Source organism: Strix uralensis, chromosome 29 (genome assembly GCF_047716275.1).
Source record: "Strix uralensis isolate ZFMK-TIS-50842 chromosome 29, bStrUra1, whole genome shotgun sequence".
Lineage (NCBI taxonomy): Eukaryota > Metazoa > Chordata > Aves > Strigiformes > Strigidae > Strix > Strix uralensis.
This window is the reverse complement of record NC_134000.1, coordinates 3,198,026-3,217,960: the sequence shown is the minus strand read 5'-3', so window position 1 is coordinate 3,217,960 and position 19,935 is coordinate 3,198,026. Positions and strand designations below refer to the sequence as shown.

The window sequence follows — 19,935 nt, the reverse complement described above, 5'->3', positions numbered from 1 at the left end:
AAGGATTTCTTTGCAGAAGGGGTTGTTGGGCGTTGGAATGGGCTGCCCAGGGCAGGGGGGGAGTCCCCATCCCTGGAGGGGTTGAAGAGTCGGGTTGACCCAGCGCTGAGGGATCTGGTGGAGTTGGGAACGGTCAGGGTGAGGTTCATGGTTGGGCTGGAGGAGCTTCAAGGGCTTTTCCAACCTCGATGATTCTGTGGTTCTTCCCCTGAAAAAGCGCTGAGGTCAGCGGCCAATTCCAGACACTGTTACGGCCGGGCCGCGGCCTCCCCCTGCAGCTCCGACCTCCCGCCGCCAGGGGGCGCCCCGCGCGGTGGCGCGGCCCCACCGCGACGCTCTTCCGCCGCGGCCTAGAGGGGTGGTGCCGGAGCGCCGCGCGCATGCGCAGACCGCGCCTGCCAGGCCGGGCGGCGGCGGCGGGAGGCGGTGGCGGGAGGCGGCGGGGCCGGCGGCGGGCTGAGCCCCGCTCCGTGGGGCCGGCAGCGAGCTGGCGGCGCGGGCGGTGGGGCCCGAGCGACTGCGGGTGGAGGTGAGCCTGGGCGGCGGGGTGGAGGGCGCGGCCCGCCCTGGCCCCGGCGCCGTGTCGGGAGGCCGGGCCGGGCTGTCGCGGGTGTTACCGGCAGCCTCGGCCGTGCCGCCGCTCCGCCGGGCCGTGTCTCCTGCCCCTTGCCCGCGGCGGACTGTCCGCTGGGCTGCCGCGGGTGGGCAAGGAAAGCCGGAGGTGGGGGAGCCGCGGCGGGGCGGAGGGCCTGGCGAACCGGGCGGGCTGGGCCCTCCCGAGGCTCCGGCGTCCCTCGAGAGGCGCCTGTCACCGCGTCTCTTACATCCCGTCGTGTTTTTTGCCACCTCTCTGGCTGCTGTGGCTTCTTCCTGTTACTTTTAATACTCCAAATGCCAGCGGACCTTGTCTTGTGCCTGCAGGTTGCCCAGGGGGATTGTGTGCTGCGGGAAAGTAATTCAACGGTTCCATGGATGAGAGTTACATTTTACTGAGGTTCCCCCCTCCCAGGCTTATGTCTGGGCAGCTCTGCTGAGTGACTCAAATGCTTGCTGCAAATGTGTAATCTTTGTCCTAATGCAAGTGGTTCTGGTGCTATATCAGGAAGGAGGAATAACATGGTTAACAGTCAGAAGCATGTGAAAAGTTTTTAGTTATAAAACTAATAGTAATGTAGCGTTCTGACGTCTGTCCTGATAACAACGTCACGCATGTGTTGTCCTGTGCAGTAGGCTTTAAGCCTGTCTCCAGAGTCAGAAGGTGAACGTAAATTGATGAGAGCAACTGTTAAAAGTGGAACGTTTATGAGCGTCTGAGATTATTTTTGTGCTGCTGTAAGTGCAGTCGCTTCATGTGCTAGCCACCCCATCCTGTCTTTTGAGAACTGTCAAATGAACATGACCCAATTTGTTATAAAGACCATTTAATGCCTTATTGATACTTCTTTTATTTGTACTTGTTGTCTGCTGTACAGTTGACTGTCAGACTTTATTTCGTGCTTACAAAGATCATTTGTCCAAAAGGAAAACACGTAATTATGTTATCCGCATTCTTCTTCAGGAAAAACTTGCTTACTACCTTTAAAAAGCTCCCGCTGTGGAGAGTTCAGGTTGGATTTATTTATTGCAGAAGCTTTAGTTGAAAACCGAAACAGGATTTTGCATTCCAACAAGTAGCTGATTCTTCGATCTGCAGGTAATATAAATTGCCTCTTGCTGGAACCACAATTCAGTGTGTAAAAACTTGTAAGAAACATCAAAGATGACAACAGTTGTGTGACTCTGTGATACTTTTATTGCATCATGTTTTTCACTACAGGTGTTATTGGGGCTACAGTGAACTTATTATTTAAATGCTTTTCTTAATGTGGCTGCAGTGGCAGCTCATAGAACACTTTTTTGCCCCAAAAGGTGTATTGAAAAAGATGACAAATTAATTCCTTTTTCTTGCCAGAAGTAGTTTAACATTGTTCTAGTTGGATGTGGTGGGGCTCCTGTAAAATTCATTTTGAAAGCACCTTTACATTAGAAGCGTTATCATGGTCCTAACTTCTGTGTGAAGCCCTGTTGTCAGCCCTTTGTGGGGTATCCAGGTTGTTTCTCTTCACTTGTAGATGAGCATTTTATTTTTTTTTTAGTATTCACTATGAATACACTTACACGTAGATAGAGTGGCCCCTACGAGGACTCGCTATATCTGTAGCGTCCGAGGTTTCTTCCTCCCGTTGCTGCCCAAGCCGCGTCCTTTTCTGACTTGTGGTTGTTAACTGGCCAACATCATTTCGTTCTGACCAGGCCCAGCAGATCAGCCTCACGTTGTCCTTGCCAAGTGGCAGTCCCAGTTGACATCTTACGTTCTGGTGGGACATGTGAGCATCTGAAGAAGTTTTATTGTAATTTGCTGAGGCAAAGAACCTGTCTCGAAAAGCGTTAACTGGATGTTTCTGTGCGTTGTGATAACTGTGTAACTCTTCCAGAGTTCATCCTAGAACCTCTCTCTTCCTGTTTTGTAGAGACAAGAGATAATTGATTCCATTATGTGTGCGTCGGCCAAATACAACACCCGGGGTCCAGCCCTCATCCCAAGGATGAAAACCAAGCATCGCATCTACTACATCACTCTCTTTTCCATCGTTCTGCTTGGCCTAATTGCCACAGGAATGTTCCAGTTCTGGCCTCACTCCATTGAGTCATCCAGTGACTGGACCGTTGAAAAACGCAGTGTCCACGACGTGCCCGTGGTCAAGCTCCCTGCTGATAGCCCCATTCCTGAGCGGGGAGACCTCAGCTGCAGGATGCACACCTGCTTCGACGTCTATCGCTGTGGCTTCAATCCCAAAAACAAAATCAAGGTATACATCTACTCGCTGAAAAAGTACGTGGATGAATACGGGACATCGGTGAGCAACACCATTTCCAGGGAATACAATGAGCTGCTAACTGCCATCTCTGACAGTGAATTCTACACTGACGACGTCAACCGGGCCTGCCTTTTTGTGCCATCCGTAGATGTCCTCAATCAGAACGCGCTCCGTATCAAGGAGACAGCTCAGGCTTTGGCACAGTTATCCAGGTACTTACTGAAACTTCAGTGTGTGAATTTAAAGAATGCACAGTGGAAAAAAACTAAGGTTAAGGCAGGAGGGGAGGACGCAGTGAGTCAGTGCCAGAGCCAGGCTTTGACAGAACTTATCATCCATCTGTAGGGAATGCCTTTCTAATTGTTGTTTGTTCTTTTGCCGTAGGTGGGATCGAGGCACGAATCACTTGCTCTTCAATATGCTGCCTGGAGGGCCACCAGATTATAACACTGCCCTAGATGTTCCTAGAGATAGGTGGGTGTTTTGCTGTGTTTGAACGCACAGGTCTGGGTTTAAATGCCATCGAAGAAGCAACAAGCTCAGGAGTGCAGCTGATAGCAAAGGGCGTGCTCCTTAACCGTTACAAAGCTGGAATATGACTTCCTCTCTTCTGAAAACCAGGACGAAGTCCCTGTCTTGTAGACAATGAGTGTTTGCTCCCGAAATCTGGCAGTTTAGCCCCAGCCTTAATTTTATACGGGATGTGGCTGACAGCGTTTCCTCTTAACTGTTGGGCTTGCTGTAAGGGTGAGGAATCTTGAGGTTAGACCTGTACCTTGTGTGTTTCTGAACCTGAACACTTTACAGAATGGCCCATTTGATGCAAATTAGAAGTTCAAAGATGATTGTAGCTGCAACTTTCTGGTAGAAGTCAGGTGCTTCAAGGGCATTTTAAAGCAGCTGCTCTACTTGACAAAACTATGGTGAATTTCAATAGTTTCTGTTATCTTAACAATTACACTTGTATTAGTAATTGAACAAATGCTCTTAGTTATTCTCTGGCAAGTGTGTTTTGAAAATATTTGCCAGAAACTTAAAAGGCATGAATCCTTAGCTCAGTTTTCACTTACAGAATAATTTACTTTTGGAAGACGAAAGGAGGTTGTAAGGCAAAGAAAATTTAGCTTAGATACTGTTACTGAATGTGTTTCTACTATAGATTAGCCTGTATGTGCTTAGTTCTGCTGAGTTAGGCCCCGTTTAACCAGTCCCTCTCTTGAAGGTCAAGGTTAACTTTCTTCTGCCAAATGTCAACAAAATCTTGCCTGAGATATGGGATCTTTGCTAAGATGATTGTGCATGGAATATATCTTGATTTCTTTGCACCAAAGATGATTTAAAACATCCTTCACTGCCAGAACAGAACATGTCTTTTCTGGACATGTTTGAAGAGTAAGTTTACTCACTGTAATTACATTACTGACTGTAAAGTAAAGCTTTAGTTTTTTACTTCCCTGTATGAAATATGTTATATGCATGTGGGTTAGCCTGAAGAGGGCAGTCAAGCATCATTCTTACATAACCAAACCTGTTAATCTGTTAGTAAATACTTGTATTTGTTATCTTAAGATTTAGACTTCTTAAAGGGAGTTTTCATTTGACAATGCTCTGCTTAATGAAATGGACTGCTCTGGGACTGTGTGTTTGTGGATGCGTGTGTCTGTTGAAGAAATAGATTTGTTAATTGAGTGCAGTAGGTTTCTTGCACTGCACAACTTTTTTTTGACTTTATGTCAAATGTCCGTTTATATTTAGCCTTAGGTGTCTTGGCTTAGTATGCAGGAAATGTATTATTTTGGTAGGTGTTTGTTCTAAGTGTTTGTTATGCTAACCTAGAAAGCTGACTGATTGGAATTCAAAAAATCAAATCTTTTTGTGGCATACAGGTGCTGTTGTAGCTTGTCAAACTGGCTCACTCTGCAGCTGTATGGCTCTAATGCATAAGAGAGGCAATAACAATGCTTGGGATGGAGAAAAGGTGGAAACTCCTTTTTGTAGGCAGCCAACAGTTAGACTGTATTCAGTGTAGCGTAAAACCAGTACTACAGGTCACAGGTGTGAAGAAAAGGGACCTGTGAAAAAGTCTGTAGTGGGGACCTAGTCCTGGAAAGGCCTGAGTGGTGCAGTGTGAGGTTACAGTATGATTTTGGAGACCTCTGGAGATCTTAGTTCCTGTCTAACAGAACAAGAGTGTGTTTTCTTAATCTGAGAATGTCCACGTGTGTTACAGAATGGGTAGTTAACAAAACACGAAGGACAGTTGTTTGTAGCATCACAGGTGAGAGGCTGCAGGCCAAAATAAAGGTACGTTGGCAGAGTTCAGGTGGTTTTGAATGGCTGCTCTGAACTGTATCAGTACAACTCCAGAAAGACTGGATTTGTGGGATTTTGTGGATAACTTGTGAAATACAGGGGTAATATTTGTGAAGTTTGCACCAGGAGTATGGCCTGCCTTCTCTATTTGGCGCATATCAGAGATCATACGTAGCTGAATGGTGGTGGATCATGAGGTTTAATAGAGTTGTGTTCTGTTGATTTGCTGCGGAGTATTAATCCAGGTAAAATAAGACCTTATACACAAAGAGGAATTCAGTTATATGACATTTTTACATCTGGAAGAGTCTTTAGCTAAGTTACCTCACTAAGGGGTTATTTGTTTATTAAATCATTAAATCCAATTTCCAAAGACAGTGTAAAAGTGCTTTATTCCATCATTTCAAAGATGGAAGTCTGCCTTGTGGGCATGGAGGCTATGTTGCTGGTATTAGCTGCCGTAACATATGTAATCTCCTGCCATAAAACTTAAAAAATAAGCTCTTTATTATTTGTTAATAACCGCTATTGAATTTGGTACAATAATGAGGATGAAAGGATTTGTTTTGCAAAGCTACTTTGTAGCTGTAGAATTGAACATATGAACTAAGATACTTTTTCATTCTGCTTCAGTTAATGAATTTGGTTTCAGTGACTTGTGAAGTTTGGCAGAAAGCTGCTGCTGATGGCAGCTGGGCAGAAACATTTAGAGTACGGACCAGTTGGGGACTTCCTGGAGAGAAAGAAGGATCAGTGTCTGAAAAGTGGTGAAAAGTTGCTCAGGAACAGGCTCATTCCTCACTGATCAGTGCAATTTAAAGATTATTTGTCTTGAGTACATTAGGAGTTAATATCTCCCTTACTGCACTGTACGATGAAAATCTGAGCGGAGTTATTTAACTGGTGTTGGTTCCCTGTGGGTTTATTTAGGTAAAAGTCTGCGTGATGCACACCTGCTTTCTCAAGGCTGATGAGGTGCTGTCATGTTTTCACCGGATCCAATTAAAACAATCTGGTTGTAGTTTCCCAATTAGGAGGGGTTAAAAAAGAGGAGGGGGATATGAAGTGCAAGAACAGCAACACCCAAAGCCAATTTTTTCTCCCTGCTTGTATCTGAATTAACGTGACTAAGACACGGAACATGCAGCTTCAGGAGTGAGACCTAGTCATAACAGCATTGTACGTGTCATCAAAGCAGGGCGGGCACTGGAAAGGAATCCAACATAATCACTTGATTTGGAACATAAATTCTCACTCAGCACATACTTGATTTATCATCCTGTTCTCAAGTTGATTTCTGCTCCTACCATAGTTTGTGTTGCGAGTGAAGAGTAATAAAGGGCAAGTTGTTTCGATTTTGGAATTGTCATCAAGCTGAAATGCATCTGTAATCCAGAGCCTGGGATCTTCAAAGAGCTTCTTAAACGACACTTAGGACTGCTTGGGTGAAGGCACATTTGTGGCGAAGTGTGATTGTAGTGTTTGAACGCTGAACAACTGTGCTGCGGGTCAAAGCAGGAAGTGAAGTGTCCCGTGGGACATCTGATGGGGGTTAGAACAGGCAGAACATCCGCTGGTGTTTATCCGGGGTGTCATGATCTGGTGGGAAAAAATGATAGGTCTTGGATGATAATTAGGTATAATGATGATCTGTGGTATAACAACTGTAGAAAAACTGCTTCTCCAAACACTATACTGAGGATTTCATTCAGTGATATCTGAAAAAACAATATGAGCTAATGGGTGGTGAGAGCCTCTTCCAGTCTCACCTTGATTTTTTGTTCTGATGTGTCTGTTCTGATTACTGATGTGCCATGTGCCTGCTCCAGTCTGAACCGTGACCGTATGCAAGCTTGTGATAATAAGGCTTTTGGCTGAAATCATCGCTGCCACAGTGGGTGCAGCTCCTCAAGATCCTTTCTGTAGTGCCTAGTGTAGTGGTGTATTTGTGTTCTGCTTCTTTCCACACAAGAGAGAGACTGGGATTGGAGAAATATTTTTCTCCAAACTGCTTTGTATGGTCCCTTAAGCAGACGCCGTATCCCTGGGGCAGGTTAAAGTGTAGCACGCCTGCTGCTTGCTGAGGTGGGACTGAAGGTTTGATCAGCTGTTTGAGAAGTCTCACTAAAGCTGAATCTGAGTCTCTTTTGGAAATAGGATGATGTGTTCATGGTGCCACCTGGTCACTGGAGATGAAATGGCAACTGAAAAGCTCATGTCCTCTACTAGCATATTTCAAAGAAGCCTGATTTGGGATAGGAGATAGTAACAAGCCTGTTTTTTCTGGCATTGTGAATGATGCATTGCTTTCTTCTGTACACATTGTTTTCTTCTGCTTCTTAAAGCTTTTCTGAGTGGCAAAAGGTTGTCCCTTCTAGGAAAAGCCACAGACAATCAGTCACCCTGTTGGGAGGTTGAATTACATCTCAATTTATCAATCTTTGATGATTCCCATGCTTTCTAGCACAGTGTCCCAGGCAGCCTCTGCTGATGGAAGTTAGTTTCAGAACATACAGAGTTGTTGTTGTCATGTTTTCTGTTTATAGCATTTTTGGTGTATTATAAACATGAAATGAATTTCACTAGTTTGTATGATCACTTTGAAGATACAGCTACAAAGAACTCTATTTTGTTTCCAGCCATGAGAAGTCCAGAGTCACTGTAAGCTGCCAAAATACTACATTATTGTACCTGGACTTGTATCTGAAATATAGCTTGTCTCTAACGCTTCGAGAACTGTGCTATACCCTGTTCTAGTGCAGGCATCGAGGAGTATGTTAACTAGTATAAATAATTAAGAATGTATTTCTTTAATTTAAACTTGACTTAGGACATATAAGTTTGCAAAAAGGCAAAATTATCATAATGACTGCAATAGATTAAATTTCCCTAGGTTAATGCAAAATGGTCCATTCCTCAGTGATCGTAGGCAGTCGTAAGCATTCTGTGGATGACTAGATCCAATCTGGCCGTAAGACCAGTTCATGAAAACTAAAGTGAACCAAGAAACTGCATGAAAAATGCCACTGACAAAAGCTGAGGGAAAAACTTATCTCAGAGCATGTGTCTTCTGGGTGATGACAATCAGTAAATCGCACTCCCAGTTTGCACGGTGTACGGGCTCTGTTTAAAGTCTCTTTCCTGTATTTTTTCAGAGCTCTGCTGGCTGGTGGAGGCTTCTCCACATGGACTTACCGACAAGGCTACGACGTCAGTATTCCTGTTTACAGCCCGTTGTCAGGGGAAGTGGATCTGCCAGAAAGAGGACCCGGGTAAAGCATTTCCCATGGATTGGGCAAAGTATATTCAATATTATGCTTAATATTGATGCTGATAAAATACAAATATAGCTGCTAACTTGTTGGTGGGCTTGGGCGATTTCCTAAGAGTTGCTTTTAACAGCTCTTGCTATTAAAATATGTGATGGTTTCGGTGCTGATGGCCTTGACTCATCTGCCAATGTGTGGTTTAGCTAGGAACTGAGGATTTTTTGGGACTGATTCTGTTTTTCCCACTGCAGAAGCTGAACTGTGAAATATGACAGCAAGACAGTGTTTCTAGCAGAATTAGATTCAGTGTTTCCAGTGAGCTGATTTCTGATATAAAGTAGTTGTTAATATGTTTGGTTTCTTTAAACTGTGAGTAAAGCAAGGCAGTAATTCAAAGCAATATAGATTCCCTAATAAATGATTGCTTCAGACAGTTTATTTTAGGATACTTGAAAGCAAAGTAATGGCAAAAGATCACTACTGCAGTGATAAAAGAAGTGTGCTATACCTCCATTGTGACTTTAAAGAGGTAGAAGGGATCATGGGGATCAACATGAGTGCCTCAGGTGCAATCAGCCAGTGCAAACTGAATGAGGAACAGGAGAATAGGAGCGAGGATGTGATCTTTACCTCTGCATGTCTTATGGATACATTCTTTGTAAATCGGTTTAGGTGTTTTTGTGGTTCTGAAGTCCTTTCAGAATGACACGGAGAGTTTGGAACAGGAGAAGCCTGTAAATACAGCTCTGAAGGGAAGAAGTTCTTGCAGAATGAAGCTTAAGGAGGTGGTTGTGATTAGCTAATGAAAAAGAAGAATGAAAGCTGATTTGGTTATGGGAATAGTTACATCCAGAGCTTAGAATACTGAGTTTTATTTTTTTTTTTTAAAGTAATGGAGTAAGACACAAACAACCCCCCCCCCCCCCCCCAACCTTGTAGTTGGAAGTAAAGCAAGACAAGTGGGAAATAAAGCACTAATTTTAACAGTGAATGTAATTAGCTATTAAAATGAGCTACCCTGGAAGGTGGTGGTTTCTCTAATCCATTCATGTCTTCAGAACAAGAGTAGGTGTAAGTCTGGAAGACATGTTTTAAGTGATTATGGCTGACTGCTCTTTTAATGTTTCACAGAATCATCTAGGTTGGAAAAGCCCTTGAAGCTCCTCCAGTCCAACCATGAACCTCACCCTGACCGTTCCCAACTCCACCAGATCCCTCAGCGCTGGGTCAACCCGACTCTTCAACCCCTCCAGGGATGGGGACTCCCCCCCTGCCCTGGGCAGCCCATTCCAACGCCCAACAACCCCTTCTGCAAAGAAATCCTTCCTAAGAGCCAGTCTGACCCTGCCCTGGCGCAGCTTGAGGCCATTCCCTCTTGGCCTGGCGCTTGTTCCTTGGCTCAAGAGACTCATCCCCCCTCTCTGCACCCTCCTTTCAGGGAGTTGTAGAGGGCGATGAGGTCTCCCCTCAGCCTCCTCCACACTAAACCCCCCCAGTTCCCTCAGCCGCTCCCCATCAGACCTGTGCTCCAGACCCTGCACCAGCTCCGTTGCCCTTCTCTGGACACGCTCGAGTCATTCAATGGCCTTTTTGGAGTGAGGGGCCCAAAACTGAACACCATAATCGAGGTGCAGCCTCACTAGTGCCGAGTACAGGGGTAAGATCCCTTCCCTGTCCCTGCTGGCCACGCTATGGCTGATACAAGCCAGGATGCCATTGGCCACCTTGGCCACCTGGGCACACTGCTGGCTCGTGTTCAGCCGGCTGTCAGTCAACCCCCCCAGTTCCCTCTCTGACTGGCAGCTCTCCAGCCACTCCTCCCCAAGCCTGTAGCGCTGCTGGGGGTTGTTGTGGCCCAAGGGCAGCACCCGGCATTTGGCCTTATTGAAACTCCCCCAGTTGGCCTCAGCCCATCGCTCCAGCCTGGCCAGATCTCTCTGCAGAGCCTCCCCACCCTCGAGCAGATCAACACTCCCACCCAACTGGGTGTCATCTGCAAACTGACTGAGGGTGCACTCGACCCCCTCATCCAGATCATCAATAAAGATGTTAAACAGGAGCGTCCCCAAAACCCAGCCCTGGGGGACACCACTCGTGACTGGCCGCCAACCAGATTTAACTCCGTTCACCACAACTCTTTGGGCCCGGCCATCCGGCCAGTTTTTTATCCAGCGAAGTGTGTGCCCAACCAAGCCATGAGCAGCCAGTTTTGCCAGGAGAATGCTCTGGGAAACGGTGTCAAAGGCCTTACTAAAGTCAGGGTAAACAACATCCACAGCCTCTTAATTACAATAATTTCATAAGCCTCTTAATTACAGAGCTGAAAGTGTTTCACTGTAGCTAGGTCTTACCTCTGTTATGTTTTAGAAGTTGGGCAGACTGAGGCAATGGGAGTGACATCACATGGCCACTGATTGTGAAGATCAAGTTTAGAAATGCAGAAACTTTAGGTCCTTTTTTCTGAGAGCATCCTGTGGAAAATATGAATTATTAAAGTTGAAAACTGTGATTGAAAGGGTGCTGCCACTATCAGACACAAAAAGTTATTGTACTTTGGCTTCAACTGTCTTCTCTAGTAAGGGCAATGCTCTGGGCTGCTCCAAGTCAGATGCTGCAGCCAGTTACAGGACAAACTTGTACATCAGTGGTTGACTTTGCTCACACCCTTTACATTCCTGCTTGTGATGCTCCTGGACCAGGCCAGCATCAGGGCATCTGGTTGCATCCCAATTGATTCTTCATAGATCTCAAGTATTATTACAGTCCAGCACAGAGTGAATTTTGTATTTCTGTCTGGAAAGCATGAATGGGATGATAAGCTTCAACATGTGTAGAACCAATTGTAAAGAGAGATGCCATCATATTGTTCATGTCCATGTAGTCAGCTAAATGCTATGTCGGGTTTCAGGTCGGATAAGAGAAACTGTTGTGTGGGAGCTGATGCAATAAGGTGTTGGAGCTTCCACGTTCTCAAAGTTACCGAACTTTGGTTTCAGTTTTGGGTTTTTTTGGTGAGGAGCAGACTGTAGCCTCTGGAGTACCATCTAGTGGCCAGCCAGCATTACTAATTGAGACACATTCACATCTCTGCTTTATGCAGGAGGGGTGTGACAAGGGAACGATGCTCAGAAATCAGGCTTGCGTGGGATGGATTACTACGTTCCACTGCACTAGTGTGTTACTTCTGGGAGCTGGGATGTACTTTCTTTTGTAGCAAGAATTCATAGCTAGATTGTGAGTGTCATAGGATGACAGTTTCAAGGCAAAATCTGGTTTTAAAACATATACACAAACCTGCATAATTTTCAGCTGGTTATAGACATTTATGATCACTCATCTGCAGCAGTGGTTCCTTTTTTTAAGGCAAATACTTCTTTATTCCTCCCACAGAGCTGAACTGAGGGAGTTTGATTTACTCTCTTTTTTAGTTGGATTGTTTAAAATATATTAAATCCACCTCTGCTAGAGATATATATTCTGTAGAGCTGATAGTAGCAAGTTGGTAGCAGCTGGAGGCTTGGGAAAAAGAATGTGTAAAAAAAAAATTCTATGCAAGTCTCATCTGTTAATTGGAGCAACTAAAGTGACCAGCGTGAAAATGAGTAGAAGAGGTGAGAAGAGCAGCAGGAGAGGTCTGACTTTATAAAGTGTGTGTTTGTATGTGTTTTCAGAGCTGTAAATTAAAGATAGCATCACGTGGAGTGGAACTGGAATCCTAAGTGCAGGCCTTGTGTTTCCTGTGGTCTTTTGGCAGCGTGAGGGCAGGCACTCGCCGTGTGTCCCATCCAGTGGGGAGCAGTGGAGCAGTCTGACTTCACTGACCCGTTTAAAAAGGAAACCAAAGTAGATGCAAATGAGTCTAACAATTGTATGACATGCTATTTTCCAACATTAAGATAACTCTTTTAAGCAGTGAGCATCTGATTTGAGACTGTATTCCTGTGTGGTTTACCTCCAGTGTTAATTAGTGTCTTGAAACACTTCAGTATTACAGCACATTTTAAATACTCCTGGTTTTGGAGCATGGTACAAGTTGAGAGTGGATGGCATAATGGGCCTTCAACTTTGTCCTGGAAATGTTGCCTTTCTGTTGCCCAGAAGGGTCAGAACTGAATCACAGCTAATGAGATGAGCTTGTCCTGTTGCTGCTGTCGCCATATCAAGACTAAATAAGCACAGGGTAGCCGAGTTGTCCGTTCAGCATCTTTTTTCAATTAAAGTTGATGAGAAAATATACGGGAGGAGAAACTAGCAGCAGCATTCAGTGTCCTATCTACTTTGTTATAGTAGACAAACACCAACAAAAGAACAATCCTGGCATCAGCAGCAAGCTGTTTTAATATGTAGCTACGTAGAGTTTATTTCAGTTTGTAACAGAGGTTCTAATGCAAGCGCCTATTCTAATGTAATAAACACTCTTTCCAAGTAGAAATTTATTCAAAGCTGTAAGTAATGCTGAGCCACTTACTATCCAAGATCTAATTGTATTGCATCATTACCCTTTCCAACCTCATCTGAAAATATGGTCTTGACAGTGTGTCTGCATTTAGTTAATCTTGCTCTGCTTTTCCAGGATAGAAGGAAATGAGTTCTGGAGCATCTTGGAAGTGAACTCACAGTGCTGTCAGCTAACCCTGCTGTGGTTTTTCAGTCCTCGCAGGTATTTCATTCTGTCATCTCAAATGGCTCTGCACCCAGAATACCGGTCTGAGTTGGAAGCTCTTCAAGCGGAAAATGGGGAATCAGTGTTGATCCTAGACAAATGCACAAATCTGTCCGATGGGGTACCTGCTGTTCGCAAACGCTGTCACAAGAATCAAGTCTTTGATTATCCTCAGGTGCTTCAGGTACGACTGTCTCTCCTGCAAACTTCCCTTCCCCTCGGTGACTGTCTTAGCTGTGGAGCTGCTCCTGGTTAGCACTGGTAGGGTACTTCCTTGTGTTTAGTTAACTTGCTGGCCATGTTTTGAAACTGCATAATTTGTTGTGTTAGCTTGGATATTATATCCTAACTTTATTCTTATTTTTGAGAGGGCCAAGAACCATGTACTCAAACTGATAGGCACACTACGCTGCGATTTGAAAACACTGCTTCATGAGATTGGTCATGGTGGTCTTCTAGTAACACATGACAACATCATGTAAACTTAAAAGATGATACAAAGATACTGCCAAAACCAGCAGCAACGGGAGGAGAAACTTTTGGAGGCCAGACAAAATCGCTTACTTTAAAACTGGGGAAGAACACTGGAATCTACACCCTCCAGAATGACTGGCAAAATGACCTTCAGCAGGCATGAATTTGGAAATGATTTCTCATATATGACAGTCCAGGCCTTGCTAGATGAAGCTTGGAACAGAGGATGGCTTTGTCAATTGGAGGGAAGATTAAAATGAACTCTAAAGAGCTCATGTGTGGATTTATTTGGGGGGCAAAAAAGAGTGCTGCATTTAAGGAGAGTTGGTCAGATTATATTTTTTTTATACGCAACTTAGTAGTTAAACCCTACAAAATTCTCTGTATAGATATGACGGACTGAGCTGGAAGACTTGTCAGCATGCAGCTATGAAAACATCTAGGTGAAATGTGTTTCATGGCCTTGGCCCAACTTCCAGAGGCCTTTTGATGTGTCAGTGAAGATAAAACTAGATAGCGTTCTCAGACCCCTGTGTCTCTTGGCAGTGCACTAACAGAGAGGTGCTTTGGCATGCAGTGTGGTGAAGTGAGTTATGCCATAGGCCACTGTGCTCCGTCTGTGGCCACCAGCACATAATCTGTCTTTGAACTTCAGCAAATGATGATAAAATAACAAACAAGCTGAGGAAAGGCAAAGTTTCCACCCCTCCTGTTATGTTTTGTAGGAAATATGTTTAAAATTCCTTGTGGAGGAGGGGGAGAGGGAGGAAAGGGTCACCCTGAGTCCTAAACTTTCAGCCAAAAGGGGAAAAAACAAGGTTTGCTTTATTTCTTAAAATACAAAGTGGATTGCTCAAGGATAGCAAGTCAGGGTATCTGTATCTTGCTGTATATGATTTTATAACCCAGAAGAGAGCTGGCACATGCAGAGATTGTTAAAATACTTTCCTTCGCAGAGCCCTGCATCTCCCTTTGGAATGTCTGGCTGATAACAGTGGTGATGCGAAGAGATGTATTTATAGTAACCTTTGTCTAGACAGGAAAAATGGTTATCTGGGAAGATGAGCATGTGTGTCCACATATGGGCTGCTTTTTTTTTTTTCTCTCCCAGACCTTACTACAGTCTTTTCCACCTGCTGCTGTGTGATCGAGTGAGTCTGTGGTTAAAATGTGTGTTCATTCTCCCTGTTCTTCCACTCCCCGCACCCTTCTTTTCCTTCTCTTCCTGTCTGAGAGTGGGGGAAGGGGGACTGTGATCACAGTTCATCCTTTCCAGGGCTGCCTTTGCAGACTTCCTACTAGACAGGCTCTTGGGCTTCTGGGTTGCTAATGCTTCCTGTTTGCAGTCTTCTCTTGGAGGAGATTTCCAAGCCTTTTAGTACTCTATGGATATGAACAAGGTCTTACAATTGCATTAGGAAACAAGTGAAGAGCCAGCAAGCTCCCCTGTATTTCCTAGTTCCATTTTGATGTTTTGCTGCCCTGCTGAGCCTTCTGGCTCCTTTTCCTCAGGCCACAGAACACAAACAGGACAGATGTTTTCTTATCTGTAGGAGCCCCTGTATCAACTTTATAATTTTTCTTTCTTAGACTTAGGGATAATACTGACTTGGGCTTTTTCCTTGTTGCATAGCTGAACTCTACGAGCATTTATTTTGTGATCTTGACTCTGTAGCAAGATCTGTCAGTGGCAGTGAGAAGTAAAGTCCCTATTTACAGGGTGAGCGCAGCATAGTCAAGAAGTCTTCTCTGCTGCAGTTTAAGCTTTTTGTCTTGTGTGTTGTGGATATAAGTGGATTATATTCTCCCTTTTTGCAACAACTTTTTATATCTTTGAAGTTCCCTTTAGCCATCTTCCTCCTGCCCTCACCCCTTCAGAGTAAGTAGTGTTGAAATAGTCAATCTTTCCTTGTAGATCATACTTTCAAGGTAAGTAATCATCCTTTTTTTTTACCCCTGGAATTGCATTGCACAAGACTGAACACACTGCTCTGTCTGAGGTCTTTCATTACTGAGAAGAGTGAGTAATTCCTTCAGGTCTCTTAGATTGTACTACTTTTTGCATTCTAATACAACCTGTGGGTGGAATGACTTGTTTTTTCAAGAGCACAACATTGCTGACACATGAATACCCTTTCTTTCCTGCCCTTTTGCAGGAAATGGCTAGGTTTTGCACTTTGCAGAAAAGGACAGTTAGTTTATGCTTTATGTTTGTGCTGTTGGTTATTTTTATCCAAGTGTTGAACCCTATATCGGTATTTTTTAGTCAAATTATCCATATAATGTCAAACTCTAATCCCGTTACCGATTTGCTTGCTAATCCTACAAAATCATAGGTATTGTCAGATCTAATAAGTATGGTCTTAATTCTTCTACTTGGTTAACTAAGGGACACATTGAATACTGTTCCACCTAGAAAAGGTGGTTTAGTCCATCACTGTTTTACCTGAGAACCACCACTAACTGCTTTATACTTAGAGTTCTGTAACTATAAAGGCTATGAGGGCTTTATCTAGCCCATGATTTCTTAATTTGCCTATGAAAATGCTATCAAAGATGATGTCAAATGCCTTTTAAAGTTGAAATAGGAGATCTGTTACTTCTCTGCTATCCACAGAGCTGGATTGCCCTATAATGGAAGAAAAGTAGCTTGGCTTCATACAGTTTGTACTCAGTAAGTTCATGTTGATTGTTGCTCATCTTGTTATGCCAAACTTTAAAAATGTTTGATTTATTTTTTCCCCTTGAATTTTCTCAGTTAGAACTCTGAAGTTTGCCCATTAAAATAAAACATAGAATAGTCCCATTAGCTGATTTCTTATCTCTTCACTCATGGTATTTTTGTGCTTCTGGAAGATAAAGTTGTGTAATTATTTTGAATTAGCTAATAATTCAGAATACATTGGTTGCACAGAGCAAGCCTGTTTTCCTTTCGACTTGTGTTTCTACAAGGGGGAGGGCAGGAAAGCGTAATGCATACATATATACATAACCACACACACATATACAAATCTAACATTTCCTCCTTTTTTCCCTCATCTGTGTGTTGGATACCATTTGTTGACAGGAGTCTACGTTCTGTGTTGTTCTACGTGGAGCCCGCCTGGGACAGGCTGTGCTAAGCGACGTTCTTCAAGCTGGCTGTGTCCCAGTCATCATTGCCGACTCCTACATTTTACCTTTCTCTGAGGTTCTGGACTGGAAGAGGTCTGTACCCTCGCTGTTGTACATCTAACCACTGCACAAGAGACTTCATTGCATTCAGTGATTTGAATAAAAATTGTGTGATGAGTCAAGTGTACTGGCGTTTACGGGGAATAGAATAGAGAGTAAGATACCTGCAGTCCCTGGATATATTATGCATCAAAAATAGGAGAGGAAAACAAATGAGGCAGAGATGACAGAGCATTTGGTTGTCCTGTAGCTGATGATATTTTTTTCTAAAACAGACTTTCTTTATTATCTTGTGCTTGAATTCAGTGAGGACTGGTCTGCATTCAGGCTCTTTTAGGAAAAGTATATGCTAAAAATTGCATCATGTAAATGCTAAATTCTCTATGTTGTATCATGATTCCTAAGATCACCTGAGACTGAAAGGTATAATTATTTTGGAGCTGACTACACTGTCAGATTATTTTCCATGTATGTACTATGTCCAGTTAGGTGATCTTAGGATAACACATACAAAAGCAGTGTGTATGCTATTACTGTATGGTCACTCCAAAAATCTCAGCTGACAGCAAGTCTGTGGCAATCCAGAGATGAGAATTCAGGATTTCTGGGTCTCTGTCCCTTTCGTATTTATTATTGTCTGTACACATCAGTCCACAGACTTTTGTGCCATTATCTGTGGGCGGACTGGCTGGTGTGAAAGAACTGCTACAGAATCATTAATTACACTGAGAGAAGACTGTTTTCTTTCTGCTAATATCTTCTGAATGTGTCTTATTAGAATAGGACAAGATTCTGGGTTGGAAAAGCTGTTGACATCTTTTAAAGTAGAATGTCTTTCTTCTCAAATACCATTTGTTTTCTGTTTTTTGCTTATAAGGGCCTCTGTTGTCATCCCTGAAGAAAAGATGCCTGAAATGTACAGTATTCTGCAAAGTGTCCCCCAGCGACAGATTGAAGAGATGCAAAGACAGGTAAAATAACGTACTGTGTTTAAATTATTTTCTTTTATGGTTGGAGTGTAGGTTCATATACCTGCCTTACTGTGAAATCTGTTGGAAGGCAGAAGCATCCATTGTACTCTGATGTTAATATTTTGATTCTTTAGCCCTCTTTCTTTGTGCTAAACATACTCATTCACTATTACTTTCCACTGTTGCGTCTGTCCATCACTGGTGCAGCTGGATGTGTTGAACAGCAGCTGTTGATCAGTACTACATTACCTGTCAGGTCAGCAGGTTGAGAATATTGCATATGATTGCGACTGCAGAAGAACACTCCAGTAGGCAGACTTCAGTTACTCGGGGAGGGTTTTCTCCAACCTGCTATGTTAATGTGCATGCTGTCGTGAAATATATTCTAGGGTCTTTAACATCCACAGTGAGCAAAGCCTCCCCATCCTGAGTTGCAGAAGATCTGAAATGTGAAATTGAGGTTCTGACTATCTGCTTTTTCATGTACAGATCGTGTGGTATTTGCCGTTGAGTGGAGACTGCCAGTTTCTACCAATGTAGTCAAACTCCACTTTCATTGGTTTTACTTTTTCTTGTGTCCCCTGTTTCCTTAGCGTACCCTGGAATAGAAGCTCTCCCTGAGTGCAGGTGTACCACCTCCTCTCATATATTAGCATGTTTCTGATGAAATCACAGTGTATATTTGTTTCTTTTTTCTACGTGGTATTTAAATTGTATTAAAGAAGTTCAAGACTGTCTATCTCAAGAGAAGCTTTGATTTGTTGATAAATTTTAATTGCTCAAAATGAGGGAAGCATTAAGTGCAAAATGTTTTAAATGTTTTAAGTTGATAATTCCTCCAAGAGGGAAATTTTGCTTGCTTGGTGCCTGGAAGAGCTGAGATCATGAACTGTGCAAACTCGTGAATGGAGTCTGTGTCGGCTGGGTATGTAGTCAAAAGGAAATGTCTTCTAGTTCACTCCAGTTGATGCTGATTTCCTGGTTTGTATTAGCTTTGCTGTTATGGACACTATCATCATCAGTTGCTTTAATTCCAGAGCTCCCCCATAAAGTGCAAGCTAAACAGATGAGGAGTGTTAGCCATGTGAGCATTTTCGGGGTGTGAAGAGTTTTGTTGTCAGATTAGGGAGTAGGATTCAACCATGTTGTCCTTCTGGTGATTGGAATATATAGATTACATTTTTTTGTCTGACAAAAAAGATGTTAACATGTATTGTGAACTTTCATCCTTGTCACCTTATTGTACCTGAGCATCTATTGTTGTACGGTAGGGAGATACTGTTATCATTGCTTTTCCTGATGAGGAGCTGAGGCGTAGAAAAAGTAAGAGATAGACACATAGGGAAAAAGTAAACTCTCTGATCTGGGGTAACTTTTAAAGACACATGGGATTTCTGTAGTCGGATTTCTGCAAGAATTGTGAAGGCATATTTCTGAAATTCCCTTACACGGCCTTAATGATGGAGTCATCTTATGTGTAGTCCTTGTAAAAAGTGACCCAAGGCATGGTTTTCCAGGGTGTAGCCTGCAACGCTCTAGTTACTTCTACCTAGCCAGTGCTAAAAGCTGCACAGGGGATATTGATCCTGCATATGTGTGGAGAAAGGAGACTCAAATTTAGCAGTAAATCTGTTTTCATGCCCGAATTGTGTTGCCAGCTTCACCTCACTCTGAACAGAGTCTGCAACCATGGCAGCAGCCATCAGGGGTCTCCTTCCTCTCAGTCCTTTCGCACAAATGAACCGTTTTGGCCGTGCCCACTGACAGCAGCAAGTGGCCACCAGCGATGGCAAATGAAAAAGCTGTTACAGCTCCTAGAAACACGACCTTGCTTTATTTTCTTTTTTTTCTCTGACATGAATGTAGAGACGTTAACACTAGGGAGTTCTGCCTGATAAAGCTTTAAAACTGACATTAATAGTCTGTTACAGTGTACACTGATTTTCTTGTCCATTTTACTAATATCATAAAACATTTCAGGATAGTGTGCTCCTTCTACAGAGAATGCACTTGACAAAAAAACCCCAAACAAAACAGCACACAAACCCAAATAACCCCCCCCCAGACATTCTCATTGAAACAAACTAGCAAAACCCGCCTTAATTCAGATGATCTGTAAGTTGTCTGTGTTATCTATAACTCCATAGAATTAAGTCAAAATAGAAGATATTTTATTACCCAGAATGCAATTCTAGTCTGTCTGGAATGATTTT

At 43.4% G+C, this 19,935-nt stretch overlaps 1 protein-coding gene across 2 annotated transcripts in view; it reads left to right on the top strand.

Moving 5' to 3' along the window:
- Positions 1–394: 394 nt before the first annotated feature.
- Positions 395–19,935, top strand: part of EXT2 (exostosin glycosyltransferase 2) — an 81,951-nt gene continuing 62,410 nt past the window's right edge. The window contains exons 1-7 of one of the 2 annotated variants that reach the window (XM_074852503.1): positions 395–529; positions 2,511–3,070; positions 3,243–3,332; positions 8,327–8,443; positions 13,092–13,287; positions 16,645–16,784; positions 17,629–17,722. In XM_074852503.1, coding sequence (XP_074708604.1) covers positions 2,535–3,070; positions 3,243–3,332; positions 8,327–8,443; positions 13,092–13,287; positions 16,645–16,784; positions 17,629–17,722 — 1,173 coding nt within the window. In that variant the 5' untranslated portion in view covers positions 395–529; positions 2,511–2,534. Of the gene's footprint in view, positions 530–1,558; positions 1,694–2,510; positions 3,071–3,242; positions 3,333–8,326; positions 8,444–13,091; positions 13,288–16,644; positions 16,785–17,628; positions 17,723–19,935 lie in introns of those variants that run through there. The other variant, XM_074852504.1, reaches the window with a different exon arrangement.